Here is a 14,670-nt window from a genome sequence, read left to right as displayed (position 1 = left end):
TTTCAAAGCTGGAGGGGGGGAAAACAAAGGGTTCTCTCAGTCTGTGTTGTTTTTGCCAGGACCAGAGCAGGAATGCAGGTCAGAACTCCTGTAAAAAGTCAGTAAGCGATCTAGTTAGATATGCGTTAGATTCTGTTTTGTTTAAATGGCTGATAAAATAAGCTGTGCTGAATGGAATGTATATTCCTGTTTTTGTGTCTTTTTGTAACTTAAGGTTTTGCCTAGAGGGTTTCTCTATGTTTTGAATCTGATTAAGGTATTTACCATCCTGATTTTACAGAGGTGATTCTTTTACTTTTTCTTTAATTAAAATTCTTCTTTTAAGAACCTGATTGCTTTTTCGTTGTTCTTAAGATCCCAGGGTTTGGGTCTGTGTTCTCTGATGCAAATTGGTGAGGATTTTTATCAAGCCTTCCCCAGGAAAGGGGGTGTAGGGCTTGGGGGGATTTTGGGTGGAACGACGTTTCCAAGTGGGCTCTTTCCTGGTTATATTTGCTTGGTTGTTGCAGCAATAAAGTCCAGGGACAAAAGGTAAAATAGTTTGTACCTTGGGGAAGTTTTAACCTAAGCTGGTAAAAATAAGCTTAGGGGGTTTTTCATGCAGGTCCCCACATCTGTACCCTAGAGTTCAGAGTGGGGAAGGAACCTTAACAAACAGTAAGTAGGAATCCTCACTTAACAGTCTATTTTCCTCTACCCTCTTGCCTTTATCGAAGTAATTGAGGTGGGGTCCACATTTGGGCAAGAGGTTCTCTGCTCTTCATCCTCAAGTCTCAAAGCTACCCAGGTATAAACCAGGTCAAGATATGTTCAGTGTTTTGGACTGATGGTCCCAGTTTTCACACAAAGGAATAAGCCAATCGTAATGTTTGTGGATATAAGAGAGTTTTCTCCTTGTGGCGTATACTGCTGTGTTTTTTCCAGCTTCCTCTCATACCTTATGCATAGATTAGTAATAGACAACTGTTTGCACAGTCATGGTGCAATGGGTTTTTTTATGTGATTGCTGTCAGCTGCTATGTTTTATTACAAATGCTCTCGCACATGTTGGGGGTGCTGATGAGTGGTAATTTGACATTTGCTAATTTACAATTTTCAATCAATTAGGCTGTATGATCAGCTTTTGTCTACTCTTACTTTGCCATCTATAGTCTTACACTACACCCACCGCTTACGTTTAAGAGTGGATGGGACTTCCACCTTAGTACAATTAGAGTAGATGAAGCTAAAACACATACTGAGGTCATGTGTCTTTCATTCTTATTTTAACTCTTTTCGGCGTCAGGTTAATTTTTATACTTAGGTTTTCTCATACAACTAAGCCTGCTAATAACTGGGCAATCTACTCTGACCTAATCAATAATTGTACTTTCAGTTGAGGCTAGAGAGTACAATTTTTCAAAGTATTTTCTTTAGTTTAAACAGATGTGCTACAGGAAAGATCATACCAGTCTACAACGTCTTACCTATTTATTTTATTTAATCATGAATATAAATTGACTAATAAAATAATGGAAAGAGGGTAAAACATTTTCCCAAATTAAACAAACATGTCAATTCTTTAAAATACACCAGAGAATGAATATATACATATAATATTTAATTTTTAATGTCCTATTTCTAAATAATTAAATACCAAAAGAACTTGTAAACAACAGTGGGCATGGTGTACCAGGTCCCCTAGTTCTGCACCATCCCTCACTTATTTGTTACTGGCTTATGGCTACATCCAACTTGATTTCCTGCTGCTGCTTTGATGTGTGAAGGTTACCACAGTATTATACCCAAATCATATTTGGGAAAGTGTGGTTTGTGTAGTTTGGTTTTGCTTCCTAAGATCCCTCTCTCTTCTTACTTCATTAAAACTAGCACAAATGGCAGGTCCTGGTTAATTACAGGGTCTATTGGATTTAAATATATACTTGCTTACAGACTTGAGCTTTTTTATATGTATATTCTTATCCAGGTGATGTCCCTTCCAAACTTTAAAGATTTCTTTCTTGAGCTTTCTCTTTGTCCTTTTCCTCAACAAAATCATTTTTGTCCTAAACTTTTGTGTCACAAAGCTTGTAGCAATTTTAGGGAGGAGGGGAAAACAAAGTCACAACACACTTTGCTTGTTATTGGATAATGAGTTTACTAAAAATGAGAAGAACAAACTCCGTGTTTATCAATATGATGCCAAAATATGCAGAAATATTTATTTTAATACACTTCAACTAAATAAATTCTAATGCTATACAAATGTCATGTGGGACACAACCTTTTTGGAGCTAGAAATAGGCCATTCCAAAATTGCTGCAAGAATGAACATGAAAATTGAGTCTGAAACAGATTAAATTGTATGTAAAACTAGTGAACAAACCCATTTGGTGGTTAAATCATAAAACAAAAATATAGCTAAAGTATCTGTGACACTTTTTAAGCAACCAACATTAAAATGTCAAATACGACTATATTTTCTTTTAATTTTAAAGCTTCCTCCCCTCTCTCCGACACACACCTTTTCCAACAAAAAATTACTTGGCTTGAAGCTACAGTTCCTGTCCTGAATTAAGTCCTTATACCTACTTCACTTGAACTACTTGTCAGCTTTCAATGCTATCTTATCGAGATTATTTGCAGGTATTTTTGTCAGATCAAATTGGGTTGTTTCATTGTATAGATTCAAATGTTCATATCGCTTCTTTTAAATAAGGAAACAAATCAACAAATGATAAAATCAAGTACATTTTTAGATGCTCAAAACCTTGCAGGTCTTAAGTGAAGCCTGTCAACACACAAGCCTATGATATGAGAACTTAGTGTTTGTGGTGGGAGTGATGGGGAGTTGTAGGAAATGGATCCTTTTATAAAAGGAAATTGTTGTTGTCTAGCTATGCTGGAAGGACAGGAGACACTGGATGGTGTTTAATTAGGTCACAACTTAATTCTTAAATGGTTGGGAATACCTGGCAGATAAAAGTGTACAGTGAAAGGTAATTCATAATAATTTCAATATGTACCTGGGAGGCTTCCATGAGTCTTCACATCAACCATCCTGGTCCCCAGACAACCCGCTGCTGGGACCTCACAACCCCCTGCCCTCAAATGCAGGTGAGGGATTGGCCCTTGCCTTACCAGTCATAAGAACCCTGTTTCTGCTCCTCAACTAAGCCTCTCCTCCCCCCCCCCCCCACCCCACTGTGGGGAAGATGGGGGGAAACACTTCCCCTTGGCCAATCTGGCAGTGAGGGAAAAATTCCTTTCCAGCCCCCTGAGAAAGGTGCAATTAGCACAATGCCCACAGTGGAGCCTGAGAGAACCTGCAGTTTCACCACTTCAGTGGGTAGGAGGATGGGTGCTGCTCTACCTAGTCCAGGTAAAAGATTGTTTTTTTCTGCCCTGGCATTAGACCTACCTAGTCCTCCCTCTCTTCCAGTCACCTGGAAGTGGGGATGGGTCAGCTGCAGCAGAAAATCACTCCCTGGCTCTCCAGTCTTTAAAAAGACACACACCTTTTCCAACAAACCAGACAAGGGCCCCCACCACTTAGTGTGCAGTGAGATCACTTTAAGTTCTAACTTAGGTTTATCCAAGCTGTTCTAGAAAATAAGTCACAAAATGATAAATTGACAAGTCAAACTGAAATGGTTAATGAATATTTAGGGTCATAATCTACTCTTCCTTACAGCTCTGCATGACTCCGATTTTGGAGAAATTTAAACAAGATTATGCCATTATGTGGCATGTGAACAACAGGAAATTGGTATGCAGCCATCAGTGGTATTTACCCCATCCAACAGTGTTTGAAGTTAAATGAAGGGGTCTAATTGCAAGAGCCATAATGCTATGAAGGATTATTATCGAATCATAAAATAATTAACTAATGAAGCATGCATGACCAACCAAAGAAACCACAATGTTATGCATGTCATCCCATCTCCTTATTGACCCTATGGTCTGACTTCACTTGTCCAATCTTAAATTGTAAACTCTTGGAGACAGGGACTGTGAATTTCAATATGTATAGTGTTGAATGAATCTTTAATAATAATACTTCCTTCAAGAGAAATTAATAATGTTTTGAAGTTTGGTCTTAAAGAATTAGGATGAAAGTTGTTCTCAAAGAATAAAGTTAAACTTAATCTCCTTATTTTCAAGTACAATTGAAACATTCTTCCTCCAAGTAAAGGAGGTAGTACAGTGGGGCAAAAGAAAAGCAGTATTGTTAGCTTTAAGGGAGAATGGTCTGAAAGTACATAGGCAAAATACTGTTTTTCTAGTATTTGACCTACTGAGTATAACACAAAATAAACCTCAAACCGTAAGAAGGAATTGTGTACTGTGTTGAGTAGTATAACAATATTTTTGCTTTGGATGTTGTCCTCTAGCTATCAGTTTGCAAGTATTTTGAGAGGAAAGATGTGATTTTTAGTTATTTAGCTATTTGAGGGAGGTGTTTGGATTTTTTGCAGAACAATCTGTTTGAGACTCAGAAGGAGTTAGTCTCTTACCCATATAACTTTTTTCGACATGTTTGAATCACATCGGTAGAATATTTTCACAAATTGGCTCACTTTGTACATTTGGAGCCCATGAGTTTGCCATATAGATGGGTACATTATTGAGTATTCCCTATACTATTAGGTACCATCTTGAAAAGCAGGGACTTGGGGATCATCATAAATAATCATTCACATGAGCTTTCTTTGCAATGCCATGGTTAAAAATGGTTTATGCAATCCTTGAATATATAAAAAGTGGACTATCTAGAAGAAGTAGGGACTTGATCTTGCCTCTGTATGCAGCAATGGTAAGAGAGCTACTAAAATACTGTATCCAGATCTGGTGTCCACAGTTCAAGAAGGACATGGAAATATTAGGGTTCAGAGAACGGCTACAAAACAGATTCAGGGGCTGGAAAACAAGCCTTACAATGTGGGTTGGCTTTACAATGTACGGAGCTCAATTTATTCAGCTTATTGAACAGAAGATTGAGAGTTGACTTGATCACTGTGTATAGGTCCTTACACAGCAGAAGATAACTGACAATGGAGAGTTATACCTTGCTGACAAAGGTATAACTCAATCCCATGGCTGGAAATTGAACTTAGACAAGTTCAACCTTGAAACAAGATTCATTTTTGCAGCTGTGAGGGTAACTAAACACTGGAACATACGGATGGTGGACTCCCCATCACTTGGAGTCGAAAATGAGATTAAATCACTAAAACATATGCTTAAATCTAGGCTCTGGGCAAACTTCTGCAGCCTGTGTGTGCGTGTGCGTGTGTGTGTGTCTTGGATGAGGAGGTTCCGCTGGCCTGTCAGGGTGGTCGCGTCTGGTCTTGGAATCTGTGACTCTATTAATTCTCCTGTTCATTCCCTACCTTCATGGGGATAACATATAACAGTTGAGGGGGAGGATTTCAAAGATATAAACTCAGTATAGAGTGTAATGGTCTCTGATATACAAGAGATCAGACTAGATGAACGAATGGTCCCTTCTGGCCTTAAACTCTGTGAAACTATGAAACATACATCTTTCTAGTTGTTGTTGCAAGTTTGGAATTTGCATACTGATAGGTAAAGTTACTCAACTGTATTGTAGTATTATATATTCTCACACTAATTTTGCTTCATTTTAAAATGCCCCCTTTCTACCTAATGTCTCTTTTGTATATATTACCTGAGTTGTTTTTGTAAAGATATATATGTTGTTGTCTTCACCCTTTTAGCAATGTAATCTTTCAGTACATGAACACACAACGTATATATGGTAGTACAAAATCCTACATGACTATATTAAGGTTATAGAAGATAATGAAGTTCTTTGTAATAAAGCTGTATATGTTCTTCCCTGCCTATTGAGGTCATTTTCCTTAGTGCATGATAGTGAAATGTGTATACCAATTATGTTTCCATATTCTTCTTAATTTAGAATTTCCTGATAGCATGATTAAAATTTCAGATTTGCTATTATGTGAATGTAGATGTTTGTGTATCTGTCTCTTGAAATTATGGTAAAGAAATTGCCATTAATTTACCAGTTTATTTAGTAATTTAATACAAAATATGCAGACAGTGCATTTCACAGATCTAGGGTCTGAAAGATATTCTAAATTGTGATGGCACTGCAGCAACATCTTCTAAAGGACTGTTTTGGCAACAGTTGACTCAGAGTGCAAGCAAGCATTTTGGCTACCCAGTTTCCTCACAAGAGGTCTTCCTATGTTGAGGGATGTTTAAAGCTTCTCTTCTCACTTGGGATTCCTCTACTCCAAAGCTATTCTCAGTTAGCGAGTTAAGGCTACATGTAAGGCTGTTTTGTGCAATGCAAAGTAGCCTTTAGTAGAGGTCAGGATTTGCTCCAGAAATGAGGATTTTTTTTTTTTTTTTTTTTTTGCTACATGTAACAGTTGAGGAGGAGGTTTTCAAAGGTATAAAGGACTATTAAGCACCCAGTTTACACTGGAAGTCAATGGGAGTTGGGCATCTAAACTCTCATCTCCTTCTTAAACTTTTAGAGAAACACTTCCTCTCTGTTTTTTAGGTATGCTGCTTAAAATAGGTAAACATTGCACTTTGTTGCTGTTTGAAATTGTTTTTGTATTTTTGAAGGCTAATAAAGAAGGGTTAGTATAAATTTAAATGGTTTTGCAGAAGTATATGAGGTGAAGCATTTCTAATCTTTTTGTATTTCTCAATAAAAGAGAGGTGCAGTTATTTCAGCAGAAATAACTCCATTACCACATGGGGAGTTTAGTTATTTTATTAAGCGTTTTGTTATTTATCAACAACTCTTTCCTTGTATCTTAAGGTGATGGTGTTTGTTCATGCTAGAAATGCCACTGTACGAACTGCCATGGCTCTTCGAGAGAAAGCAAAAAACAATGGTCATATTTGCTACTTTTTGCCAACCCAAGGACCTGATTATGGACAAGCTGAAAAACAAGTAAGTGATACATTAATTTATGGTTGATAATCTTTAAAGCCCTGATTGTCTTGGGCCTGGTCTACACTGGGGGGGGGGGGGGAGAGTGGGGGGTGGATCGATCTAAGTTACACAACTTCAGCTATGTGAATAATGTAGCTGAAGTCGATGTACTTAGATCTACTTACTGCGGTGTTTTCACTGTGGTAAGTCGACGGCTGACGCTCCCCCATCAACTCTGCCTATGCTTCTTGCTCCGGTGGAGTACCAGAGTCAACGGGAGAGCGCTTGGCAGTCAATTTATCATGTCTAAACTAGACGCGATAAATTGACACACACACCCTCACTGGATCGATCGCTGCCCGTCAATCCAGAGCATAATCTAGACATGCCTTGGGACTCAGCAACCTGACAGATTGTTTCTCTAACCCAACAGTTCAGACAGACTTGGATTTTTCTAGCTATAGACTTAGATAGATTTAGTTTCAGTAGTCTAGCATAGCAGGCTTTCAGTATCAAGGGATATTGCTCCATTTGCAGTTCACCAGAGCCCAAATATGTCTGCTATCAGAGTGAAATGTAAGGTGTAATAATTTATTGTAGCATGCTATTTTGATGATTCCTGACGTAATGGCTTACAGAGTTAGCTGTGACTTCAGTGCTCTCTATTTTGGGTACTGTTGTATTTGCATCCTTTTTATATTTTGTTTGTTTGGATGCCAGGTCTATTGAGGTCTGTGTGTTCATATACCATATATGTGGAATATATTTTCTCATGATAGTATGTGATTTTAATGTAAGAATGTACATAATTATAAAATTTTCATTTTCAAGTTTGAGACAGCTTGAGCTAACAGATGCTTGTTTTCTGTAGCATAGGTGAGATTTTCAAGAGAGCTCATTTTACAGATTTATATTGTCATTATTTGACATGTTTTTCTTAAGTAAAGTTGCATTTGAAGAGTTCAACAGTGGCATATGTGTTATAATATCCTACGGTTATTTATTCTGTGTTGATTGCACTTCTCTAAATATGGCAAATGCATCATCACTTTTGTCAGTGCTGGCATAATCTCAGTTTAATCCAGGTTGTTGTTAAAACAGTATTTCAGATTGTTTTTAAAGAGATAGTTTTTACATTTCCTGAATGCTTATCTTTTTGAATATGTGAGGTTGAAATGATTAGCTCATTAATATTTTTTGGCTTCAGATAGGCTGCCGTTTAAGGTTTACTTTTAATAAAAACTAGGACAACAATGCTAGGTAATACTTCCACAATAAACGTTTATTTAGTATAAATGTCCCATACAATCTGTCATCAGTAGATATTGAAACCCTTGTGGCCTATTTTTATATTGAACTGTTTCCTAATGAAGGCATATCCTTTTGGAATTTGATGTATATTACAAACACCAGTTAACTTCAAACTTCACCAACACCACTATTGTTGACCAATGCAGTTAAAGGGAGACCAGTGAATGGATTAAAGAACCAAGGAGCAGGCAAGGCCAGGGAAAGGTATATGCAATATTCTTCATCCATTAATTAAAAACATTCCATAGATCTGGCACTCTTTAAACCTAGAATATGGCTATTCTCTAAGTACTTGTAGGGCATTGTCCAAACCATAATACACTCAAAAGGTATTGGCCCAGTCTACTCTAAACATTTAGATAGACATAGCTATGTCACTCAGGGGTGTGAAAAATTCACACCTCTGAGAACATTAGCTATGCCAACCCAACCCCTGGCTTGGTCTATGAAAGAATGCTTCTGCTTTCTTAGGTCTGGTCTACACTTAAAAATTAGATCAACCTATGTCACACAGGGCTGAGGAAAAAATTGTGCTCTGAGCGCCTTAGTTAATTACCTACCCTCCAGTTTAGATGCAGCTAGGTCAATAAAAGAATTTTTCCATCCATCTAGCTACCACCTTTGAGAGAAGTGGATAAACTATGTTGATAGAAAAACTCTTTCCAGCAACATAGCGTCTACACTACACATCTACATTGTGCCGCGATGGCCTTGGAAGTGTAGACATAGGTGTAGCGACTGCTGCTCAGGGAGGTGGGGTTCCTATATTAATGGAAAAATTTATTCCAGCACATGTGACGCATCTACACTAAGGTTGTTACAGCTATGCCCCTGTAGCCCCCTTAGTGTAGACAAGCCCATTGTGTTTGTATGAGTAGGAACTTGTCCATCATACTTTCTTTGTGACCATTACATTTGTAGATAATAGGCAGTGGACACGACTATTACAGCAAAACTTTTGGAGGAGAAATGAGTTCATAGTAATGATTAATACATTTAAAATGGCTGGGAGTTTGGTTCATCTTGTCTAGACATCAAAGATTTAGATGTGTGTCTTATTCATTCATCTTAACTTCCAAAACTGTGGAGGTTCCTCACAGCCACTCAAAATGTAAAACTTCTCCAGCCTATACATCTGCACCCATTCATACTGCATGACTTTCCCTCTAGGTCCCTGTTGGTGACCCGCCAAACAGTGGCTGACTTGAGAGTCTGTGATGGGAAAACAATTTGAATCCTACAAGAGCAGTCTGTCTCTCAACCCAGCTTGATGTTAGCTGTACCATAAAACTATAGATGAGCACTGGTCAGGTTTCAGAAGTATGCATATGGCTCACAGGACAATAGTACTTTCAACAGTAGTTGAATATTGACTAACTGTATACAGTACGTTAAAAACTGACAGTAACTCAATACTCTGTAATAATAATTGGTGCTTGTGTCTCAATCCCAAAGAAATCTTTGAAAAAAAGCAAAACGTTTCCTAAAATATAAGAAATAAAACTTAGGCAAAAGACTTAAAAGTTTTTGTAAACTTTCTCATGCATTTAAATAATGACCTTGTATCTATGTCAAGACAGTGTTATCCTAAATGACTGTTAATTTATTGTATTATATATATGACACTTACATTTTTGGTGATAAATTCTTAATCTAGTTGTTAGAATAATATTTAAGTTGTGTGAGTTTTTTCTTAGGAATAACTTCCCTCTGCTACCCAAAGTTAAATATCTGAAAATGAGGGACGTGTTCATTAATTATCGTTGTACATGTTTGATATACATATAAGTTAACTTCCTGCCACTGAGGATATTCATAGCCCGCCTGTGGAGTAGGAATTTTGTGTTTTAGGCTCTATGCCATAGCTCCATTTAAATAACTATGTTGTCTTTGAAGTGTCCTTTGACAATTACTTTATATTGTGTTGAAGGATATATGGAGAGTTTTATTCCAACCCAGTAATTTTTAATGGTACTAAGGTTTTGTGGGTGTTCAGTTCATATTTCTGAACTGCCAAGAATGTCTTTACAAAGAATATGTACTGGATTTTTTTTAGTATGTTGTTTACAGCCAGATTTGTAAGCAAGAACTATTCTATCCATAAAAGTTGACAGCATTATAAACAGACATGCTGAACATATTTCACTTTGTAACACACTGCAAAATTTAAATTCTCTTCCTAATGGTTTGCTAATGTGCACAGAAGTTTAGAAATTAGTCCCAAATTTGAACAGATAATTTGTTTCCTGAACTATTTAAACTGGAAAATTGTTCACTTGAAATTCCTTAAGCCAAAAATATATTTATAATGTATATATTGCTAGAAATTTATATTAGTAGGCAGATTTATACTTTCATAATTTCCTGTCTGTGACAGGTTTTCTCTGTAACATCCAAAACTAATCTTGTGCTTTCTGTGGTTAGATTTGTACAGCAAAAGTCTTTTAGGAAATATGAGGGGATAACTAGAATGGTTATTTTTATGATATTTTTTTAAAATACATTTAATAGATTATTTGCCCATGAAAGGTGACAGATTGACAGCATTTGAAAATGGAGTTTATCAAACTAGACAGGCAACAGATTAAAATTATAATGTATAGTGTTTAATCTACAAATTTTATATATATATATATATATATATATATATATATATAGCAAAAAATACATTAAAAAAACATTATTAAGGTTGCAAAGTCAAGCAAGCACTTAGAAGTTAAGAAATTCCAAAATTAAGGAATAAGCTTGCCTGTGCAACCTTGCTTTTCCCCCTTGTGCATCTGTATTTTGATACAGTCTTTAATTACATAATCACATTCTATTGTTTCCACAGGACTCCCTGCTTTTCCTCATCACGTCTCATCTCCTTGTCAGATCTCTCTTCCCTCTCCACAGACTAATCCCTAGTCCCATTTTCCTTGCCCAAACAGTTCCAGCCTCCCCTTCCCACTTTAGGTCTCAGTTCCAGTCTCTTCAACCCACTGTTCTCCTGTTTCTCTCCCCCTCCAGGCTCCCCACAGCCCTTGGTCACCACTAGTAGGATTGCCAGGGGTCCGGTTTTCAACTGGAATGCCTGGTTGAAAAGGGACCCTGGTGGCTCCGGTCAGCACAGCTGACTGGGTCCCTAAAACTCTGGTTGGCCTCAGCAGGGCAGGCAGGCTCCATGACCGGCTCCGCAGGGCTCCCAAAAGTGGCGGCATGTTCATCTGGCTCTTAGGCAGAAGCGTGGCCAGGGGGTCTTTGCGTGCTGTCCCTGCCACCCTGAGCACCAGCTCTGCATCTCCCATTGGCCGGGAACTGAAGCCAATGGGAGATGTGGGGGTGGTTCCTGCAGGCAGGGGCAGCGCGCAGAGCCACCTGGTCGCCCCTCCACCTAGGAGCCAGAGGGACATGGCAATCACTTTCTGGGAGCTCCCTGAGGTCAGCACCACCACCAAGAGCCCATACCCCAAACCCGCTCCTGAGCCCCAACCCCCTGCCCCAGTTCAAAACCCCCTCCCACACTCAAACTCCTTCCCAGAGCCCACACCCCCCCACACACACTCCAACCTCATGTCCCAGCCCAGAGTCCCCTCCCACACCCTGAACCCCTCATTTCTTGCCCCACCCCAGAGCTCGCACAACCAGCCAGAGCCCTCACCTCTCTCTCACCCCAACCGCCTGTCCCAGCCTGGTTAAAATGAGGGAGTGAGTGACAGAGGAAGGGGAGAAGGCGTGAGCGGGGGGTGAGGGCCTCGCAGAAGCGGGGGCCTCAGGAAAGGGGTGGGGCAAGGATGTTCAGTTTTCTGCAATTAGAAAGGTTGGGAACTCTACTCACCAGATTCCTTATCCCAATTTACTTCTCCCACCCCCATCCAGTCTGGCTTTTGCCCCCTCTGCATTCAGATCAGATGGCTTCTTCCTCCTCCTCCACATTGCCTGGGGCACAAGCAGAAGGGTCACTGAAAGCACAGGAGAGACAGGTCCCTTCTCTCAGTTCCAGTCCCAGCCCAGTTTGGAGCAGCCATTACAGGAAAAGTCCAGCTTTTCTCCCCTCTAGGCCTATGCCAGAGGGATCACGTTCAGTTGCTCTGTTAGGATGGCACGTATGCAGTCTGGTCTGCACTAGGGACTTAGAGGAGCTGAAGTTTGTGTGATTCCGGTCCTCTTGGCCAACACACTAAGGTTTGAACGAGGGACCTCCAGAGCCAAACGGATGAGCTGCTACAACTTGAGCTAACGAGACAAGATTCTGTAGCTTGGGGCTGTAACAACTCATATTCTATGTGGATCAGCACATGCACACCAGTGATTACACACTCATTTGGTCTCTGGGGATGGTATATGCACAGTCTGATCAGCACTAGGAATTACAAGAGGTACGAGCATGCTCAGTGAGGACAGAATCATCAGAAATCTTAGCTAATATTGAAGTCTCTACTGAGAATATGCGAACTGTGATTTTTTCAAAGGCTTATAACTGGGCCAAATTTTGGCAGGTTTTCACAGGGACAACAACAGGCACATGCCTTACACAAAAGCCACGCACTCTGCCAAATTTCTGGTCCCTGCTCCAAAGCATGGAGGTGCTAAAGTTGTTCAGACAAAAGATTTTTTTTTAATATATACAAAACATATTTTCCCCTGGTACAACAGAGTATAGCTTGTATAGTTCAAGACATGCAACTTTATTGCGAATGGAAGTTGGAAGATAATTTGCCAGGTTGAGGCATGCTCTATGTGATTCATTTGGTTGAGAATGCTCACTTGTGCACCCAATTCTGTCGCAACTTTTTCAGTGAAAATCATTGTGCTGTATTAGACCTCCCTCTAACTCTTCATTGTATAACCTGCTTCTTTTTTCAGTGATAGTATAGGAAAGTTAGAGACTATACAGATTTTTTTTTTATTTATTATTTGGAATGTATAGTAATGCCGAGGGAGTCAGTTGAGCTTGTACAGACTGTTAAGGTGACCCCTATGATATAAATTAACAGTGGTACATTTAGATCAAAACATTTGTGAATGCTGATTAGGGTTAGGTGGTTGGTGTAGTGTCTGAAACAGCTCCTTCTGTTCTCTTAGTGTATTTATCCATCATGTTTAAATACAGAAGACACTGAAATAATTTGTGATAGCGAGTCCTCCTGCTGTTTCGCTGTTTAGGTGTTCAATATCCATTTGTTTGGACTGAATCCAAACATCTGTTTTAAATCAAAATTTGAATTGTTTGAGGATTGCAGGCCCAAATGTTTATCTGCCCAAAAAGATTGTAAATAAGCTGATTTATATGAACGTCCTTGTACATACCTTCTTTAATTTTTGTAATAAAGCAAAAAAAAAAAATGTTCTTCATAGTGATTAAAAATCTGGGAAGTCCTTCTGTGATGTTTCATATAACCTTCTTATTTAATTGACTCTAAGGTAGCATTATTGTAGTAGGGAAAATATTTCTTACTTTTCTCTTTTCTCTGAAGGCTTATAGAAACTGTACAATATGAAAAGTAATTGGTAAAATATATGAGTCATATGAAGATTAATTTTACATACTGTAGTTTAACAAGACACTATGGGTTTCATTTTACTACCTCAGCTTTTTGAGAAGGGAAATTAATAAAACAAATACCAAAATAAGAAAGGAACTTTATCAAAATTCTACTATTTTATTCTGTTGCTCAATAAATTTCAATGGACAGGGCTGGGAATTCTTGGAAGTCTGTAAAAACCTGTCACACAGCGACTATCATATTAAAAATATTATTAATCATTCTTGGAAATGTTTGAATATTTGCATACAGTATTTCATTTTAAAGCTGTGTGATGAATACAGATTGAGACAGGAAGTGTCTAAACATGTAGAATAATGTAAATGGTCTAACAATATCAGGTAGATAGTATTTTAGATAGTATCTTAGATAATTTAGATAGTATTATGTACTATAAAAGATGAGTAGCATATTTGAAATATTTAGGTTTTACTATTAAGTTTATTATTGTATGATAAACAGCACTGTTAAATTTAAAATACATGAAGGAATTAATTTGTGAATTCATACAAATATACAGTTGCTCTTCAACTGTATGAATATATCAAGGGCCATTCTGCAACCATTACTCATGTAAGTAATCCTTTGTCACATAAGTGTTTCCACTGAATTCATGTGAATAAGACCAGGGACTTAATGCGGATGTGGGCTGGAGTTGGTATGTTTCCAGATTAAGAATATAGTAAACAATATCTGAAAAATGCAATGCATTACTTCTGCCATGTTTTTGTGTTTGGCATTTACTGTAAAACATAAAGCAAAACTTATTTATTTATTTAAGAAAACATACTGTAATTAGATAAATAGTTTAATAAAATATTCACAAACTTTATAATGTCTGTAGCTAATAATGAAATTAGTGAACACATTTTATGCTGTCCTAGATTCAAGTGCATTTCCATAATAGCTCTTCTC

At 38.1% G+C, this 14,670-nt stretch overlaps 1 protein-coding gene across 4 annotated transcripts in view; it reads left to right on the top strand.

Annotated features, from left to right (window-relative positions):
* Positions 1 to 14,670, top strand: part of ASCC3 (activating signal cointegrator 1 complex subunit 3) — a 524,193-nt gene that overhangs the window by 293,294 nt on the left and 216,229 nt on the right. For all 4 annotated transcript variants that reach the window (XM_077812867.1, XM_077812868.1, XM_077812866.1 and 1 more), the window contains exon 14: positions 6,803 to 6,937. In XM_077812867.1, coding sequence (XP_077668993.1) covers positions 6,803 to 6,937 — 135 coding nt within the window. The remainder of the gene's footprint in view (positions 1 to 6,802; positions 6,938 to 14,670) is intronic.

The sequence above is a fragment of the Eretmochelys imbricata genome, chromosome 3, assembly GCF_965152235.1.
Source record: "Eretmochelys imbricata isolate rEreImb1 chromosome 3, rEreImb1.hap1, whole genome shotgun sequence".
In the NCBI taxonomy this organism is placed as follows: Eukaryota; Metazoa; Chordata; order Testudines; family Cheloniidae; genus Eretmochelys; species Eretmochelys imbricata.
The sequence above is the reverse complement of the archived record's forward strand: the minus strand, read 5'-3'. Positions and strand labels throughout refer to the sequence as shown.